General features: G+C 36.6%; 1 protein-coding gene across 5 annotated transcripts in view; it reads left to right on the forward strand.

Moving 5' to 3' along the window:
• The window catches only part of Evi5 (ecotropic viral integration site 5), a 166025-nt gene that overhangs the window by 32881 nt on the left and 112355 nt on the right, over window positions 1-20789 (forward strand). The window contains exon 1 of one of the 5 annotated variants that reach the window (XM_089231583.1): window positions 258-560. The exons of 3 other annotated variants lie outside the window; for them this stretch is intronic. In XM_089231583.1, coding sequence (XP_089087709.1) covers window positions 541-560 — 20 coding nt within the window. In that variant the 5' untranslated portion in view covers window positions 258-540. Of the gene's footprint in view, window positions 1-257; window positions 561-20789 lie in introns of those variants that run through there. One more of the 5 variants, XM_089231580.1, reaches the window with a different exon arrangement.

The raw sequence follows: 20789 nt of genomic DNA on the forward strand, positions 1-20789 counted from the left end.
AAATGAGAGAGTGTAGCGATCGTGTTTAATAGAGCAGAGGAAAAGCATTTCATTACTTGTGATGATTTTACCCCACCAATCTTTTTTTTTTTTTAACATACGTCTCAGTCTGTCTTCATTCAGGTGAGTTCCATTTTACGGTGGCTAGATTGGCGTTGATGAAAACCCGCCAAAGCCCCACCTCCCGGAGCGATGTCTCACTCACTGTGTGGCTTACTTTTTGTTGTGTTTTCCTTTTTTTTTTAGCTCATGGTCTCCATTTACCCGTGTGGCTTCTGAGTTCTAGTCAGTCGTCTCTCGCGTGTGTTTCTTGAGGTTCGGACATCATTAAGTAAGCTGCATGCGTGTGTTGCCGGTAGTAGTTGCGCAAATCTCTTCTCTTTTCCTTTTTCTCTAGTGTTTTTTTCTTCTTTATTTCTTTGTATATGTGTATGTGCACGTTGACCTCCAGCTGATTCGAGCATTTATCTCTCAATGGATTTTTAATATTTTTACATCTAATGGTACTACTATCTGGGAAATCATCTCTGCATCCTTGTCATGGGCATCCGTGAACAAAAGTAAGTCTTCATTATTGTGTTTCCGTCATTATTGCATTAGTTGGTGACATTGGCTTTTTCCCTTTTCTATTCTTTATATAGGTAATAAATAATACCATGTATATTTTTGGATCGTTCACCCCTTTCTCTCTTTCATCTTCTATGTTATTTTAGATAATGTGTTACTTAGTTAACTATGTTATTTTAGATGTCTCAATTCAAGCTTGGTTGAGGCCGAGTCGTGTCACGTTCTGAAATTATGTAAATTCACATTTAGAATTTACACGGGTTTGCCATCCCTCTACCCTTTTGTGTGTTTGTAATTTCTCTGTTAAAAATGAACAATATAATGGTCTCTTTTTGATTTTATTGTATTAAAAAATTCAAATTCGATCTTCGGGGATTAAGCCAATACATTTAGTTCTTTGATGCTCAGCGACACCACGATAACGCATGTTTTATGGGGGATTTTGAATCTGGAAAAGTAGAATGTAATGAGCATAATATACTTTGTCATGACTTTTCTGAGGAACAAAACAGAACATTTTGAGATTTTTTTTTTTGTCTAAGCAAAGAGATGATAACCATTGAGTGGAAGGAGTCGATGCATTTTTCGGTATAATAAAGGGATAATTGCTCTTTATAAAAATCGTGGGGAAAAAGAACGTGCCCATTCTTATAAACTCTATTATATTTCAATTACAATTATGAACCCATTTTTGGTAAGAAAATTTTCAGATATGAGTAAATATCTCCGTTTTGCAATTATCCAAGGCTAAAAAATGTATATCTTACTTCAAATTCCTTATTTTAGGCTAAATATCTGATAAAAGCAAATAAAACGCTGAACATTGGAGGAAAATTTGCTTGTTTGATTCCCATTCTAAGTAAATTAGAAGATATTTTATATCATTGAATGTGCAAATGTAAAAATTATTTCGATTTTTTTCGAATATTAGAGGTTTCACTGTAGTTTAGGAAGTTTTTTAATAAGTTAAGAAATTATTAAGATAATTGTAATTGTTTATACTGATGATGGATATGTTTATTATCTTAGCGATTCTCTTTTGAATGACTTTCCTTCTGATTATTGAGCTTATAATTATAAATGTATGGTCACAGTGGCACTGACATCCGACGATTCCACCGACGGCCGACAATCATTTCAAACTAAGCAAAAGGTATACAGGTGGTTTTGTCAACACCATCTATAGCAGTGTTTCTCAACTACCGGGCCGCGAGTGATTAGCCGTTTCATTTTTCCTTATTCATTTTCTGTTGGTCGTGTGTTTGGCCGGGCCTTCGACTCACAAAAATGAATGAAACCGGGCCACGGGCTTGAAAAGGTTGAGAACCACTGATCTGTAGCAGTATTTCTCAACTACCGGGCCGCGGCCCGGTACGGAGTGATCGGCCGCTTCATTTTTCCTCGTTGATTTTCCATTGGTCGTGTGTTTGACCGGGCCTTCAAACACAAACTGAATGGACTCACCAAATGAATGAAACCTTGCCTCGGGCTTGAAAAAGTTGAGAATCACTGATGTAGATGGTGTTATCTCAGTGCCTCCTACTGCATCGTCCGATTACACCGATGTCGGGTACCCATAGGGTGGATTTCGATTCTGTTTGTTTTTATCTGCAGATTCGATCGACGTAGATCGTTTCAGATATACATGTTCGGAAACTTGATTGTGCTTTTGGATTTTATCTCTTAATCTCTCTCACATTTTATTCCCCATATTAAAAGTTGGGTTAATCATTCGAATTTTTCCAGAAAAATTTGCCATTCTATTCGAGGGTTTGGGGAAACAACGTATGAAATTCTCCGTACTTTTCTCTATTTACAAAAATGTCATTAGTGTGACATTTCCTATTTTTTAATAATAAATATTTTAACGCGGGATTTGTTTCCGAACTTAAAAATCATGAACATCCATTTTTTGCTTCCGAACTATCGGAGACACTGTGACCATATCCTAAGACTGTGTGAAGATCGTTAAATGATTGATTAGAAAATTGATTGTTAGAAATTGATTTGAGCATTCGTAAGTGAAAAAAATATAGTTTTTCGTTAATTTTAACGTAACGTTTTTCTGTTTTTTATATTAAGTTAATGTATCAAAAATATCGTCCTAAAGTTAAGGAAAGAGATTTGCCTAGAATTAAATGCACATCGTACGTAGAAGAGATTTTAGGATATTTCATTATATATATACATATATTAAGGTTTAGAAAAAAAAAGTGTTGCATAATGGAATTTTTCTTTTAAAAATGTAATTGAAAACTTTCTGGTATATCTACCGGATTCCAACATGGAGTAATTCTTTTTCAATGTTCTTAATAGCATGCATATATCAAAGACGAGATTGATGCTATCTCAAAACATAATTTTTCTGATAGCGGAGATTTGAAATTGAAAAATAGAATGGAAGTTATAAACGTATTTGAGGCGCGCTGTTATTCCTTCGGGTCTCCATACGACATATATTCATTGAATGATTTTTTTTAAAAAGTTATTTTTCTTTGATGGTTTTGTTGCTGTTTAGATTGAGCATTTAACAATAAAGATATACAACATTTTTAAAAAAATGTTTAAAAATAAATATGAATGATGATATTTTAATTTTTGTTAATGATCAATAATTATCGATGATATACTCTATGAAAAAAGAAAGCGTAAATTTTTTTTGTTAGTTACGCTGATGCTCATACAGCGAAAACATGAAATGTTAATAGTCGGTGATGGGAAATACTTCTGTCATAAGTGCCCACCTACCTCATTGGATCCTATATCGGATCTGTAGCCTCTACTGCCGCCCTCCGATCTTATTCAGCGCCCCTTCAGAGGACGATGTCTCTCTCCCCCCCCCCTTGGGGAACATCCTAAAAAAAATGATTTATTCTATCGTACAGTGTTTTTTCGAGTCTCAAGGCGATGTAGCCTACAGCCAATGAAGAAGTGAAGGAAATATGAATCTCAAGATTAGCAATATGGACGCACCATGGACATTTGGACCAGCGTGTACGAATTCTTTTATCCTTCTAGTGGTGACTCTGTAATGCTGCGGGACGTTTGCGTCAAAACATCAAATGTTAAAATTCTATTTGTGTAGTTATACTGCTCTTTTATGATTCGCTTGTTTGAGTACACTCCTAATAACTACGGAAAAAGACGCTAAAGTAATCGAGAAATACTCTAAATCGGTGTTCTTAACCTCCCCCATTTCGCACCTCCACAGCAATTCCACGTGCTTTCCACCCCCACTCCGGATAATGCGAAGTCTATTTGTTAGAAAATTTAGTTTTTTTGCAAGTAATTATATCAGTTGCCCATATTAATTGTTATGAAAATTCTAAACTTAAGAATAATTGCAAAATTAATTAACTGAATAAAAAAAATACACACAGTTATAAATCAACGCAGCTAGTGTTATCTGGAAACATAATTTTGAAGAGTAATTTCACTCCTTTCCAAAATTTTAAGCGGTATTTTTGTAAAACGAGAGAAATTTTTTTTAGAAGTGAGAAATAACTGTTAAAAAAAGCTTAAAATTTGAAGGAGTGTTTTCACTCGTCAATGAAATTAAGAGGAGTGAAAATGAATTTTGATGCGCACAGTGTTTGCAAACTCTGAAAGCGACAAAATTAAAATTACATGCTGATTTTTAGTGACTAATTTGTTGGTTATTGGGTAGAAAAAGTATTTTTCTTCGATTGAAATGGAAAAGAAGTATGACCGCTAATCGGAAAAGGAACTTTGGAAAAAAAAAATCATCTGAAAACTGCATTAGAGAGGCGAACATTGCGTCGTGTAAGTCTCTTTGAACTGGGAACATTCGAATTTTGCATGACAAATTTCTACGAGCGAAAGTTGAAAAAAAATGTGTTAGAGTGTTGGGAGGATTCATATTTTTTAAAGAATAGAAAAATTAGATTTTTCTCATAATTTTAATCTTTTTTGAATATCCAGTCAGAGCATGTTAAAATTTTTCCCATTTCCCAACCCCCCCAAAATGCTTTTCCGCATTACTGGTTAAAAACCACTGCTCTCTCAATGTAGAGTGAATTGTTGTCTCTGTTTTTCATAATAGCAAATTATAGCTCAGTGCTACTCTTTGTTATTGGGAATTATCATCAGCCATCACAACTGAGAATTGTACGTATTTATTTTCATTCTTTAATGACTTCTTTGTTTAAAGCAGCGTTCGACATGTTTTCTTAACATATTTGACAAAAATTTTAAGTTGCTTCGTATCGGACGTTGTACCCGAATAGGGAAAGTTTTGTTTCAAGCACTCTAAAAATATTACTGCTCCATGAGAAATCTGTTTCCGGGTGTGTGTTCGCCCGTTTCTATTCATTTTTCTAAATTTAAGCATTCTTCCTTTTAGCAATTACGTCGCAAATTGATCAGAATTTTTTTTTTCCTCCTTGATTTCAAGCGGAATTTGTAGTCGATCAAATTTTTTTTTACTCAATAGGTGTTTCCGCGTCTGTATTTGATTTTTATATTGAATTTTGTTCATCCGTCAAACGGAAGTCATTGAAAGCTGCATTTAGGGCTATTCAATACAGCTTTATGAGGAAGTAATGTTTTCCGTTGATATTACCCTTGAGCCGATAAGAACGGAAATATGAGTTACGATTTCCGTTTTGACTGTATTTGTTTGGGTACATCGTAACATGACAACAATTCCATAAAATTGCCTGTCACGAGTTCTCCAATTAAATTGCCCATTATGCTTGCATTCTTGTATAATTCACATCTAAAAAATGCTATATTGAATAAAACCTTACTGTTATAATATTTTTGCTCTCGTTTGTTGTTTTCTGTTATGAAGAGACTTCGCCGCAAAACTTTTCTCATAAATGTTTCAATTACTAATACGCTGAGGTTTAAGGTCTGTAGCTAGTTAATGGTGTTCTTTGGAGAATTTCTCAGGGCTTACCATGGTAGATAATTAGTTTGAGGATAAGTAACACAATAAAAGTACCGTACGTATATTTGAGGGAATCTGAACTATTCGTGTAACCATATTCAACTCAAAACCAATTTAAGTGCTCTGTTGGCAAAGTTCTACAGGAATTTTTGATTTCCAGAAATGTTTCTTTTATAGTATATAATATTTTATATTTATATTTTAGTACTAGTTACAATACCTAGCGCTGCCCGGGTTTTCTTCAGTTAATGGGAGGATTGAAAAAGTGACAAACTATTATATACGAATAAGCTATTATACATATACTGGCAGCCTTAAAGAAGTGGCAAACCATTTTAAAGGGGATAAACATGTCTTAAAAGCATTGTTAGGGAACCCAGGTATAACCAAAGTAAACATTCTAAAAGTCATTGTTGAAGCCCATAACCATCGTTGCCCGACAGCAGTTTTATGCCCAGCTCTGATGAACTTTTAAAGTAGACTATCGTTCAACAGGGTCCTGTTATATGAAAAATGTGGCGACGATCGATCCAAAATTGTAGATTTGTATAGAGAATATGCACGCATGCATACACAGACAGAAAATCAATTATATATATAAACTGAAGAGCCAAAAAAACTGGTACAGGCATGCGTATGCAAATAAAGAGATATGGAACCAATCAGAGTACGGCGCTGCGGTCGGCAACGCCTATATAACACAACAAGTGTCTGGCATAGTTGTTAGATCGGTTACTGCTGCTACAATGGCAGGTTATCGAGATTTAAGTGAGTTTGAACGTGGTGTTATAGTCGGCGCACGAGAGATGGGACATAGCATCTCCGAGGTAGCGATGAAATTTGGATTTTCACGTACGACCATTTCACGAGTGTATCGTGAATATCGGGAATCCGGTAAAAAATTAAATCTACGACATCGCTGCGGCCGGAAAAAGATCATGCTAGAACGGGACGACTGACGAGAATCATTAAACGTGACAGACATGCAACCCTTCCTCAAATTGCTGCAGATTTCAATGCTGGGCCATCAACAAGTGCCAGCGTGCGAACCATTCAACGAAACATCATCGATATGGGCTTTCGGAGCCGAAGGCCCACTTGTGTACCCTTGATGACTGCACGACACAAAACTTTACGCCTCGCCTGGGCGCGACAACACCGACATTGGACTGTTGAGGACTGGAAACACGTTGCCTGGTCTGACGAGTCTCGGTTCCAATTGCTTCGAGCTGATGGACGTGTACGGGTATGGAGACAACCTCATGAATCCATGGACCCTACATGTCAACAGGGGACTGTTCAACCTGGTGGAGGCTCTGTGATGGTATGGTGCGTGTGCAGTTGGCGTGATATGGAACCCCTGATACGTCTAGATACGACTCTGACAGGTACGTAAGAATCCTGTCTGATCACCTGCACCCATTCATGTCCATTGTGCATTCCGACGGACTTGGACAATTTCAGCAGGACAATGCGACACCCCCCCCCCCCCACGTCCAGCATTGCTACAAAGTAGCTCCAGAAACACTCTTCTGACTTTAGACACTTCCGCTGGCCACCTAAATCCCCAGACATGAACATTATTGAACATATCTGGGATGCCTTGCAACGTGCTGTTCAGAAGAGATCTCCACCCCCCTCTTACTCCTACGGATTTATGGACAGCCCTTCAGGATTCATGGTGTCAATTACCTCCAGCACTACTTCAGACATTAGTCGAGTCCATGCCACGTCGTGTTGCGGCACTTCTGCGTGCTCGCGGGGGCCCTACACGATATTAGGCAGGTGTACCAGTTTTTTTTGGCTCTTCAGTGTATATAGATAGATTTTTCAATTATTTTTTGACAGAAATGTATTGCAAGTATTGCTTATGATATAGCTGATGTTATGCTTTCCCCTCATTATTCGGATTCTCTCCCTGCCTAGACAAAGTTTTTTCTTTGATCTCAAGGCAGACGCCTTTTAGTGAGCCGTATGTATGGTATGAAAAATAGTGTGAACAAATAAAGATAATAAAATCAGGCTCCGAGGCACATAGGCTGTAGCCCCTGAAACCCTTCATCCATCGCTGTATCTCGAATATGAGGATGGTGACAGCCAGACTTTTTATAGGCTGACGTAATGTTTAAGTTTGTAAAATTTATACTAATTTTATACTTCTTTCTCCTCGGAAATGTGTATAAAATAATTATTTGAATATTTATTCAAAATTTACATGACTTTTTTTTTCTACTTGATATAGTTTATATGGTAGTCCATCACAATGTGTCAAGGGATCGATCCGTTACCTTCGCAGTTAAGTGTTTGCAAAAAAAATCTCCTTTTGAGAATTTTCTGCATAGTCTTCAATCCTCTCAAAAATGTAATCGTGGAAAGTTATCCTTGGAAAGTTCTCGTCCGCATTGGCCGCGTCTGTTTTTAACGCATTCGTCACGCATTCATAATACGCCCATTTGCCGTAAGGTTTTATTGTGCAAGTGGAGTAGGAAATGAAAAGTCCTTCCTTTTATATGGTTGTACGAATATCGTTTTCTCCGGCGACCAGCTTCTCTCTCATACACACGTATATAATCCATTTTTAATCCATATAGTTTTATGAACGCGCGTTATTTCTCAATGTAGGACTGGAGGTCTGAAATATAATCCCTTCACATACGCTTTGTGATGAAATACTTATTTATAAATACTATTAAAATGCCGTTGTGATGTCATGCCAAAAATGCATGGCATTCATTAATCTTCTGTGAGATTCATTTTTCGGAACATTATCAAGACTCTAATTAAGGACGCATCCCACATAATTTAGCGATAAGATTTCAGATCAATTCATATTCTTTTATGTATTTTCCGTTATTTATTTGAAGGAGAAAAATGAAGAAAAACGCCTACGTTTTCTTCCTCCATGTTGGAGCGAAAATAAACTGTCCTTTTGCAGTTTGTATTCCCGCTGGCCAATTGTGAGTCATGGGTACGCACGTATTTATAACAAAGCGCGTTCAGGTGAGTCATCACCTACTTCACCTGCAAACCTGTTGCTTATTCTTCTCTGTTCCCAAAGATCACCCTCCTCTTTCACCTTAAAATTGTGAATGGGTCTTCAACCTGTTTTCTCTGCGGTTTTTGTACGTACATGTAAACGTTTAAAAAAAAACTTCCAAAACTTATGTAATTCTAGTTTCACCTTCCTCGTCTTTAAAAGAAAATGGAGGAATAAACGAGACAAAAAATAAAAAAAATCCTAGGTGTTTCTGTGCACATGATGCCATTAAATAAATGATTATGCTTATGCACTTTTTAAAAACATAAGGCGTTTATTTTATTTCTGCCAATATTTGAGTGTAACATTTTCTTGCTAATCTTTTCCTTCTTCAGGACCGAAATTTAATGCAATAAATTATCACAGAAATTACATATATGCAGTTATTTTACATAATTATTATCTTTTCTAATCATTTTTATTGCATCCAGCTTTATGATTTTCCATAAGGAATGCATAAAAAAACATTAAAGAGTGTTTCGATTTTCTTCGATCGAGTTAATTTTAAGAAATACTCTTTATATCATTTTTGGAAAAGCTTTTCAGAATTACCAATTTTTTTATTTTTGTAGAATTACCAATATTTCTTTATATTTGTTACTTATAAATTTTAGTCTCAAATTTGATATTGCGAATTTGCTGGGAAATTACAAAAACTTTAGAACAAGAGTTCTCGACATTTGGGTCGCAGGGGCTTCTGAGATGAGTTGTACAAATCCATTTTATAATTCGGTTGCAAATATATTTGATGCGACACTGGTTTCATCGGGGTTTCAACGATTTCAGTGACCAAGGCTTGGAACCCAACATTTTCGAGGCGCTCTAGCGAGCCGTGACTTTTCTTTTTTGGAGAAGTCGGCACTCAAAAAAAAGCATTACAGAATACACAGGACTCTTGAAAAATATCTATACAAGAATGTAAACGCATTTAAAAAAGTTAGTGGAAATTTAAAATTGATGAGAATTTTAAATTAATGAAAGAAATATATAATTTAAAAAATTAAAGAAAATACATAATTAAAAATTAATTTAAAATACATAATTCAAAAATTAATAAAAAAAATACATAATTCCCAAGAATCAATGCAAAATAATCGAAAATTAATGAGAAGAATACGTCCAGAATTGACGTATTTGACGACGCCCCAGAACTTTCAATAGTTCTGGGGCCCTCTCTATTCAACTTTGGGCTCGGGCCCTGTTGGCCCATTTACTATGGATTGGTTTCACTAATTTCGAAAAAATGATGTTAATCAGGAATATTTACTAACAATTTCTGAACAAAAAAAAAAAGAAATAGACTGAATGGTCGCTATATTGATCGTCTTGTTGATTTTGGGTCGCGGCTGCAAGAGGTTGAGAACCCCTGTTGTAGAAATACGTAATTAGGAATAATTTCTCTTGAACATTTCATTTAAATCACTGTTATGTTGTTATTAAATAACTGAATGCATAACTATATGAATGATAATAATAATATATATACATATATATATACTAGCTATAATACCCGGCGCTGCCCGGGTTTTCTTCAATGAGGCTTTTTTGGATCACGTGATATCTCCCTCTCTTTTTCTTGGGGGACATACAAACCGTGTCCAAGTTAACCAATATGGCGACCTGCGCGATTCATGAAATAAACAAATATAGATTTACACAGAAACGTAGAAATGAATATAATTTTTTTTTTTTTTTTAAGGGGCGCTAGGTATTTCGATCCTCCCCCCCCCCCCCTTGAACTTCAAGTTATCCATCTCTGCCTGTTTCTGCTTCAAAAAATGCTTAATTAAAGCTGTGGAATTTTTTCGATGCACTTTTCACGGGCTCATAACTAATTTTAAAATATCCTAACCCACATGAAATTATGCAAATAAATATCAAAAGAGACAATATGGAGACATTAATTTTCATACTTGAGAAGATATAAATGAAATCAATGATATTTCTCGAATATCCAAGTCAAAAGTATAGGTTTGGCTAATTACTTCATATTTAATCTCCTGGGCTTCGTATATCTCTAAGCGAACTGAATATTTCAAAAATCGAGAATTCAATACAATTTTTAAAATTATTGATGGGGCGGAAAATCCCACTAATTTCCGCATTTCTACAGTAAAATCGACAATTTTAACACTGATTTCTATGAGGATTGCCCTTCTCCTGACCCTGAAAGCGATGCTGATGATGATTATGACGTATATTCAAAAAGCCTCATTACTGAGAGTATTGAAAATGTGGCCAACCATTATAAAGGCATAAACTATTATGCATATACTAACAGGATTAAAGAAGTGACAAACCGTTGTAAAGGCATATACACGTCTGAAACGCATTGCTAGGGAACCACGGTAACCAAAGTAAACGTTCGGAAAGTGATTGTTGAGGCCCAGAAACCATTGTTGCCCGACAGTTTTTCGCCCATTTGGGGCATTTGCCCTGGGCTGACGAAATTTTAAAGTAACCTATCGTTCAAGTCGGGTCCCATTTGGTATATATGCAAAATTTGACGACGATCGATCTAAAATTGTAGATTTGTATAGAGAACACACACACACACACAGAGAAAATCAATTTTATATATATATAGATATAATAGCGGCCATCTTTGGATTTTAATATCGTAATCTAATTACTGCGGTTCAGACACGATAGAGGCGTGCTCTAGTATTTTCTCTTCAATAAGTAGGGAGGTGAATGCTTAATTACTTAGTGTTTTTTGTTCAGAAATCAGTGTAACGTAAGACTTTATTTATTACTATCATTATTTTTTAATTTGTAATTAACATGAAATTTCAGGTTGTTAATGAAAGTATCTCGATGATACATAAAGCTGGGCGGGATGCTTTTTCTAATCATCTTTTTTGTGATATACTCTCTCCTCGATATATTCTGTGCGTATTTCCGTCTACGTTTATTGCTCGTTTTTTCAAGCCAGCCCATTCTATCTCAACCGTGGTTTGTTGTTTTAACCTCGTGACTGACTTCGGTTAGTTTCGGGCACAACAATACCGAGGATGACCTGCTAAAGCCGAGATAGCATCTCTCGATGCGCGCCAATTACTCCCGCAGCATGTCATTCATTACATTAGCTCTTCAAACGAAATATGGTCGAGTATACTACTGCCACCAATACCGTGTGTTCCAGAATTCGGCTGCTCGGACGATCGATTACTGATTTGAAAGCGAGTTCTACTGGTCGTGTTTTTGTTGGTCTATATTTACTTGCATCTCTTGAAATATTATTTTATTTTCCCCCTCTTATATGCGCATCACTCGAATGATCTTGAAGGAAGTGGATTGCTTTCTGCATAAATATTTCAAGGCCTCTGCATAATGACGTGATTCCAATTCGATCAGATATTCTTTCTAGAAAAACAAGCGCGCGTTTTTAAAAAAAAAAATTATGTAACTTTTCTTTGGTGGAATGCACTTTGTATGAACGGACTTCCACTTTTTGCCCAGCCAGGGCCCACTCGTATCAAAGTTGGACGCTGGGAACCCAATAACTTGTTTTGTTCTTCCATGTATGAAGGAAGCTAGCCTGCAATACTGGACGGACCAGCAGAGTAGGTGGCTGAGTACCGCTTCATCCAAAAATAGCGCCGTTTCATCCTAAGTTTGATAAAAGGTGTCTCGTTCTGATCCTCTCTTTTCTTCAGCAACTTTGCTTTCTGTTCTACCCCCACCCACCTTCAAGCCAAAGAATAGAGGACTTCATAACTTATAATTCAGATATTTCTGCTACAGATTCTGGTCTGAAAATTGACTGCATTTCGCGAGCACCGTGGTGCTCTTTAAAGTATTCTCAATGTGCCTTATTCTACAGGGTGAACGTGACATATTCTGTCAAACGGAAGGATGCGATAAACGAGCCCAACTGGAACATGAAAGACCCTACCAACCCTGTCCTATCCTGAACCATTTTCGAATTATGGTGGATAATCAATTATGGAAAAAAAAAAAAATTCATTCGAACCTTAAAAATATTCCAAATTTGTGAAGTTTCTGAAAGACTTGCACGCAAAGCAAGCACATATTTAGAAAGAACAGAAAAATACTATGAAGAGACACCAATGTCACCAATACTATAAGAGACACCTTATTTTTGAAACATATGACATCCATATTTTTATGGGCATCTTTTTATCAGCCACCTCGTTGGGCATTTTGCCTGTTGTGGCGTTGTATTTGTATTTGTATAATATCTGGATTTAATGGTGAGTCACAAGCGCTGAAATATATTGGTCAAGTTCAAAATTGAATTTTCGTCAAACTTTGTCATCGCCAATTACGCAAACACAATTGTAGCGGTCAAAATCGAAAGTGCCTACAACAAACCATATTAGTGTTCTAGTTCAGGAGAAAGTCATTTTTTTGTTTGCAATATATAAATCACTGAAATCTGCTTCTTCGTCGAAGTAGTTTTAGTAGGTTTTGGCGACAATTTGATTTTTCACTTCATCAATCTCCCAATCCTTGAAGCTCGCCATTAAATTCAAATGTACTGTAGATAGAGGTAATGTCACCTTATAGGATTTTTTCTGTAAAATCAAATTGTCACCAAAATCTATGTCCGCCAATTCTCAATTTTTGTCGAATATCTACTTCGACAAACGTTAATTTCAGTGAAAAAGCCAACTTTCTGAACTAGAATTACAACACCAATATGGTTTGACTTGCAAGCGGTTTCCGGGCTATTAGACCATGGTCTAGGACAGTGTTTCTTAACCCTTCTGAAAACAAGGACCAGTAAAATGTCTGAAACAATCTGACGGACCACTTGTGTCCCATATTACGGGGCATGTTATTTTCTTGTTCCGATTTTTTTTATACGTTTGTCCCGTTTTTTTAACGATACTTATTTTAATTTGTAATAATTACCAAAGTCGTAATACACAGCGTTTTCATAATATAAATTTATTGTTGGGAATTATGACAAAAATGATAAATATATTCATCTCACATATTTGTCGGGTTTAACTTTTTTTTCAGCATTTTAATTATGATTAGCGAATGTGCCTATTTTTGGCAATGTTTTTTGATGACAATTGGCGATTTCCCGTATTTTATAGATTATTATTTAAAATCCAAGTTTACCGTATTTTTCTCAATGAAATATGGTCATCAGGTCGCTAAAATATTTTTATATCGTGAAAAACAGTAAATTTTTGTTAACTACGATTTGTAGCCTGTATTTCCAGTAGTAGCAAATAGCATTTAAAGCAATAAATTTAAATTTTTGGTAAAGTTTAATGATATCCCGTGTTTAAGATCGCAATTTTCTGTATTCTCCTCGATGAAGTGTTTTGAACCTAAGTATGAACATAGAATTTATATTTGAACCCGTGTTGATATGGTAATATTATATAATTGATATTGGTAATATCAATTATAGAGGGTGAATAATTTTATCAAAAGTTTGCCTGCGGACTACCTTTGCCATCGTCACGGACCACAGGATGAGAAACACTGTTCTCTAGGACATTTTCTTCTTAACTTTTCGCCCACATTTGTGGCAGGCATCTTCTGAGGTTAAACGGACGTAGGTCTCTGCAACAAGCGAGAAAGACTTCCCTCGCACTAGTAACGTACGTGTTGTGAACCTAACGTGAAGTTTGTTATTGTCTAATGTTTGTTATGTGTAGTGCTGCCATCAATTTTTTTAACTATGAGTGAAGTGTAATCATTGAAGTTTTACCGTTGTAAGGTCTGTTGCTCTACATAAAATACTAATTAAAATATGATGAATAATACAGCTGCATGAATCTGTTTTTAAGCACCTCTCAAAAAAAACATATTTTGTTTTATACATTTGTTAGGGAAAACTGTAGGGTGCGATGTTGTATTGCGTCTCACAAAGGTGTAATGCAGTTAACACTTTTACACAAGTGAAACATCTAACTGAATTTAATAACTATTTAATAATTTAAAAACTAGTTGTCCCGCTCTTGTGCTGTCATCTGGTGATCGAAAAGTAGTTACACAGCCTTTAAATTTCAGAATATCAATACCTAACAACGTATGTGAGAAACGTTTCTTCTTTGTCAGGGGCGTCGCAGCGAGCTGGAGGTAATGATTTGTGTACCTATTTATGCTTTGAAGTGGTTCCTTTATAAGCGAAAATATCTATTAAACTATTTTGGGGAGTTGCAGGCGAACTATGAATTGAGTAAGGTCGACATTACGTTATGAAAACTTTAGAAAAGTTCTTTTATAAAACTTGAAATTTTTATAAAAACTTTTCAAATTTGATAAATGAACTTTTATAGTGTAATCCCAGCCTAAGAGAGCAACGGGTGACAAAAGTTTGAAAACCACTGCCGTACATTGATATCAGTACTTTGGTACCGATGATGTATATTCTGTGATTCTTATCAAATCTCACTTTTTCCCTGCATGCGTGCAATGAACCAGACTCCAACATTAAAAAAAAGATGGTGTCCCTCGAGTTATGCGGCATGCTGACTAATGCCGGAGAATAGGGTGATTAGGAACTCATGTGGTGAAAACACGTGAAAATGGGGATTAGGGAGTCAGTGCACTGGGGTGATTATTTCATTGGATTATTTTTCTTTAAAAAATTGTTACATGCAACATGAACGTGAAAACACACCTACGATCAAGTTAAATATTCCGTCTATAGAAGGAAAACATATGCGATTGACAACGATTCTGAAGAGTAAGTCCTTCGTATTACATGCAAGTCATTAGGATCATTCCTGATGTTGACTTTTGGTATCATCCCCCTATTTTTTTTCTTCTCCTGTGTATGAACATGGTCGAGTGGTTTTCCGTTGTTAATGTTCAGTCAAGACGCGTCATGGCGGTTTCCGGCTATTGTGGTCAACCATTGGTCTGGAACCGATTTATATCTCAACTCTCGACTCCCTTAGGTCCGGCCGTCCTCTTTCAAGTCGCCCATCAAACTGATGATGAGTTTGTTGTTCTATCAGTCGGAAAAAAAAACTTTTGAGCGTCTTTATTCATCTTTTTGTTTTGGTGATGCTTTAAAAATGATCTTGATCTCTATTCCAAGCTCTTCCTTCCGAATGATGTATTTTGAGATGGAAAAATAAAAATTCGAGATATGAGCTTTTGTGTGTGTGTGTGCGCCCGCGAGAGCGGGGGAAGGGTGTTCGGGGAGATAGGTTTTGCCATGACATATTCATGTTCTTAGTATAAGATGATTTTATTCTTTATAACATTCGAATTGGATTACGATACGCATTTAAACAATAAAATAAACAGGAGAATTATCTTTCTTTTCTTACATAATTCGAACTCGAAGTTAATGATCGTGGAATTTCTCCGTTCATTTCCAGGCTGCTTTTATTTCTCCTGATTATTATCGGCTTTTTTTTTTCTTTGAAAAAGTGTATCACTAGTTTCATTAAGTGAATGCGAGACGGTATTTGAAAAAGTCTTTTGGCAGAGAGCAGGCATGCCTTGAACATGATCCTTACATAACATGAAAATTCGGGCATTTGCCCTAAAAATGTCGAAGACGGATGAGCACAAGTATGTATAACACGAAAGAAGCATGACTTCGACAACATAAATACGCTAGGGCCACACAAACACTCACAACTAACGTTCCAGTATGTACCGATTCGTTAGATATTCCCCAGAGGAATGTTTACGAGATGCATGTACCATTAATTAACTTATAAATAGTTATTTAATTATTTATCTATAAATAGTTTGATAAAACGCGCATGTGTGCATTGAAATGAGTCAGAAAGCTTTCAATATTTTCATATTTTCTTACGATCATAGTTCGCGACATACGTATATCCATACCTCAAAGTTAACCTCTAGGTAGGGGTAAACCACCATCGTAGTCAGAGGAGTCTGACGTATTTCGAACCTGTTGATGATCTTACGTCAAAAAATTTCATCTCTGAATCAAATCTAGGGAGTGCTCGGACTTTTGCTGCAAATCACCGTGGGTGCTGCAGCCACTACACCCGACGCCACTTATTGTGATAGATGTCACGCTGATGAATTGTGGGTTGCTTTTTTTCATGTGAAATTTAAGATGCATAACGCATGGGCGGAGATACGGGGGGGGGGGCGTGGGGGGTATTCCCCCCCCCGAGTCAAACGTGGAGCCACATATATGTATAGATGAATTGGCATCATCGTGCCCCCCCCTCCCCAGACTTCCAAGTCAATCTCCGCCTATGGCATAACGATAAACACTGCTGCCTTAAATTGTTTCTTTGAGAATTAGGATTGAGCCACATAACAGGGCGGAAATTGGTTTTGAAAAAGGTGAAAGTCTAGTTCAGTGCTTCTAAAGAAAATGCGTCTTGACTACTAGGGGTGTGTCGTTGCCAGCTGTCGATTTTGATGTAAGCCTTTTCAGATCTTTATTTGAAGTGGTTCTTCATTAGAGAATTGCAGCCGAGGATTAACGTGATTGAATAATGATTGAGGCTAGGAATTTGCAAGGTGACAAAAGTTTGAGGGTGTAGTTTATTTCAGCACAGCAATAAGATAGTTCAAAAAAAATTCGCTCGAGCTGCAAGAATCTCGACAAGCAAGTGGATCAAAACTAGGAGTTTGAGCCGGACCATAGAGGCAGATCCTGCGATCAGCAGTCGAAGATTATCAAGCGACTTCGAAATCTCATAAGCCCCGTTTACATGTGCAATATTGCAGTATCATTGGGAGTTCTGGCTGCCGCTTGACGACTTTTTTACACCCCTCGTAGGGGAAGAGGAGGAAATATTCACACACTCTTCTACGGGGATTTGAGGGTTTTTGCGTTTCATACCCCTTTTCCCACAATCCTTTGCAATTTTTCCCTAATGCGTAGTAAATAAAACCGGATTTTTAATTTCCTTTGTAAACGGGGCTATAATAGGATTTTGCATGTTCATCGCTATCACGACCTTGAATTCTTCTAAAAAATAGAGAAAGAAAAGACCAAAATATTCATGCTTCTAAACTCATCCTAATATCATATTTTTTAACTAAAACTTTACTATAACATTTTGAATTCATTCAATGCGTGAGACATTGCTTAGCTGTTTTAGCTGTTCTCCGAACTTGTTTATCGAGTTTACGCTTATCGTGGTGGACCCACTTTAAATTTCTCACATACACTATAAATCTCACAATATGGATGTGATCTTGCCTTGAACTTCTTTTTGTTTTGATTTTGGGGGGATTGTTTCACAATGAGTCACTGTTTTTCTGTCTCGTTGCCACGCGACATTTATGCAAAAACTCCCGTTTCTCCATATTTTTCCCGTGACAAGAACCCTTGTGTTTATTTCCCCAGAGGTTCTTTTCTCCTGCGTTCGGTTTTTACGACTTTTGTATGTTCATCGATTATTTTCTTTTCCTTATATTCTGGTGTTCGGTTGGTTCGTAAATTTTTCGTCGATGACGCTATCATCTGGAATGTCTCAACCTTCTCTCCTTCATGATTGGTGCGCAAGAAGGTAGTTTCTACAACTCTTCCTCATAAATTGAATCGGTTATTATTATTTTTTCTTGACTTCCATTTTCATATAACTTCACACTTGATCGTCTATGACTTTTATTTTATTTGAAGACGGAGTTTTATATCTTTCATAAACTATATGCACACATGAGGGTAAGGTTACCAGACGTCCTCCTTTTTAATGTCATTTCAAGCGTTCTCTTACGTTTCAGAAAATTTGCCTTTTTGTCCTTTTTAGGCTTCTAGAATTATTTTTCTTTTTTCCTCGAGAACTTTTTTTCGCTCTGAAACATACATCTCTTTTTTTTTTCTCCTTCCCAGCATTTTTAAGCCTTTGATCTATCACCGTTGAAATTCCCAGAATATGAGAACCCAAGGTGCCTCTGTTCAGGGCAGATACTATATTCTAATCCCGACCCCAGCTTGCTTCAGGAAAAAAGTTAAAAATGTCATTGTTTGTTCACCAACAGCTAATGCCGTGTACTAATGTGTGGGAGTGTTACCTCTTCCATCCAGAAATACAGAAAATGAATATGCAAATACCAATGAATGATGATTCCTGTGGCAAAATTGCCTCTGGCAAAAAAACAACGCTCCCAAATGAAAAAAAAAAAAACCACCTGAGGGTATAGAAAGAAAACCTCTCGCCTTACTCACGGCAAATTCCAAGAGTCTGTGAGCCAAAGTTGCTCATAGATTCTGTGTGAGCAATTCTTTATAAGCGCGGGGAAGTGTGATGTTAGTTTTTTTTTGTCAATGCAGTAGCGCTGTCTGTTGTGAAAATTGGGAAAGTGGCGTCACCAAGGGTGCGTGTGCAAATGTCCTCCTTTCTCAGTTTTTGAGATCTGGTAATCCTATGTGAGGGGTGGTTTTGCCTTCCTGTTTAAAAAAAGAAAAACACGCTACGCAACGAGTAGATTTAAAAAAAAAAAAAACTAAAAGAGTCACTACGTATCCCATCATAAGCTGCATGATGGCAAAAGAAGAAAGGGTGATTCATCTGATTTAGTTTGATTTTCACGCTCACTGGTCAGCTCAAGTTTTTGGCCGGGCTCACACTGGACCGATACGGTAAGCGATACAACCACGACATCAACACAGATTGGTTAAAAACCTGACTTTCAGGTTTCTCGACCAATCCGTGTCGATATCGCGGATCGTATCGTTGTAGTATCGGTCAAGTGTGAAACCGGCTGGTGCAGCTTGTCTACTACCATGAAGGCTACCGTCACTTCCGTGGGTTCGATTTCGTGGAAAGGCCTAGATTCGAACTTGCGGTGACCATCGATAGATGGCGTCTTCATTTCCGATCCGACTCGATCTGTAGTAAATTGCTGTATGGCAATATGACTGGAGTTTGTGTTTAAACAACAATGTATGTCAGCGCCTATGTCTTGAGCTATTAAACTGGACTTGGGAACGCCCTGGAAAGAAACCGAAAATACGCTGTCTTGGTCCATATCAATTTTTCTTGCCAAGTCTTTTCTGTTGGGTTCTACCTCAGCACTACAAGCCAGAATTTTTGGATGTCATAATTGTGCTGCAGATCGATTAACCAATTATTATATTATCAAAATATAATGAATTATATAACTATTGTAATCAGTTACAGAATGGATTGTCATTTTACATGTTATATACGTAGATCGCAAATTTTAGTTTTTTCAGAAGTAAAACTACCACTCCCGTATATAGGATATATATGGACTACGGGTTGGTGGGTAAATATAAAAAAAAAAGTTAAATTTTTGACCACCAATTGAAGAAGTGGCGATTTTTTTTTTATCGCAGTTATATTTTTCCCATGGTCCAAATAACGTGTACACCAAGTTTCAATGAAATACGTTCATCACAACGGGCTCTACATAGGTCGGAGTAGTGCCAGTATAATTCAACTGACACTACTAAGCTTAATTATACTGACACTTCTTTCCAAACTTCTTCCCGTTGTGGTGAATGTATTTCATTGAAACTTGGTGTACACGTTATTTGGACCATGGGAAAAAGATAACTGAGATAAAAAAAAATCGCCACTTTTTCACCTGGTTGGTCAAAAATTGAACTTTTTATTTATTATTTGAATCTTCCTTCCCCTCCCCCATGGTCCATATATCCTTTGTACCTAGTTTCATCAGAATATCTCCATCAGAAAGAGCACTACATATGCCTGAGTAGTTTCAGTTTATTTCCAACCACCCTGCATTTTTTGTATAATAATTTAGTGTTTGACATTTCGTTGATATGCTGATAAATATCTCTCCATCGTAGCATAAAATGTAGCGTATGGTCGAGTCATTCGCTCATCGAGCTCATTTCCATAATCTGGGGTGATTATATCTGCCGGGCAATTAATTATAATTTAATGATGCTCGAAGATAATGGCTTTTTGTTGTTGTAAATAAATTATTTTGTCATCGGATAGAACGAGTAGATTCTTAATTGGCACTTGTCACGTGCCAAAAGAAAAGAAAAAGAAACATAAATAAAGGAAAATAAAAATAATGTGAATGTGTGCGGGGTAGATGGCAGTTGAAGAGAGATGCGGAGCTTTTTTAATGACTCGGTTTCATCAATGAAAACACTCATGGAACCATTATTTGAATGCAACTTTATTACAATAGACTGACTCTATTTGATTTGTTTTTATTGTAAAGTAGTAATACATGTATCACGAAAAACACAAATGCGGCATTAAAGTGTTTTATCTGCAGGACTTCGTTTAATGTACCCCCACGTTTATTTTCCACTTAGAAAATCTAGCTAACGAGCTCGCAAATTGGGGGATTTCCTGTTGTTAGTTCGTGTCTCCTCTTACGTTT

Source organism: Pholcus phalangioides, unplaced genomic scaffold, assembly GCF_987345545.1.
Source record: "Pholcus phalangioides strain wild (caught in Gottingen) unplaced genomic scaffold, Ppha-v1.0 ptg000004l_1, whole genome shotgun sequence".
NCBI lineage: Eukaryota > Metazoa > Arthropoda > Arachnida > Araneae > Pholcidae > Pholcus > Pholcus phalangioides.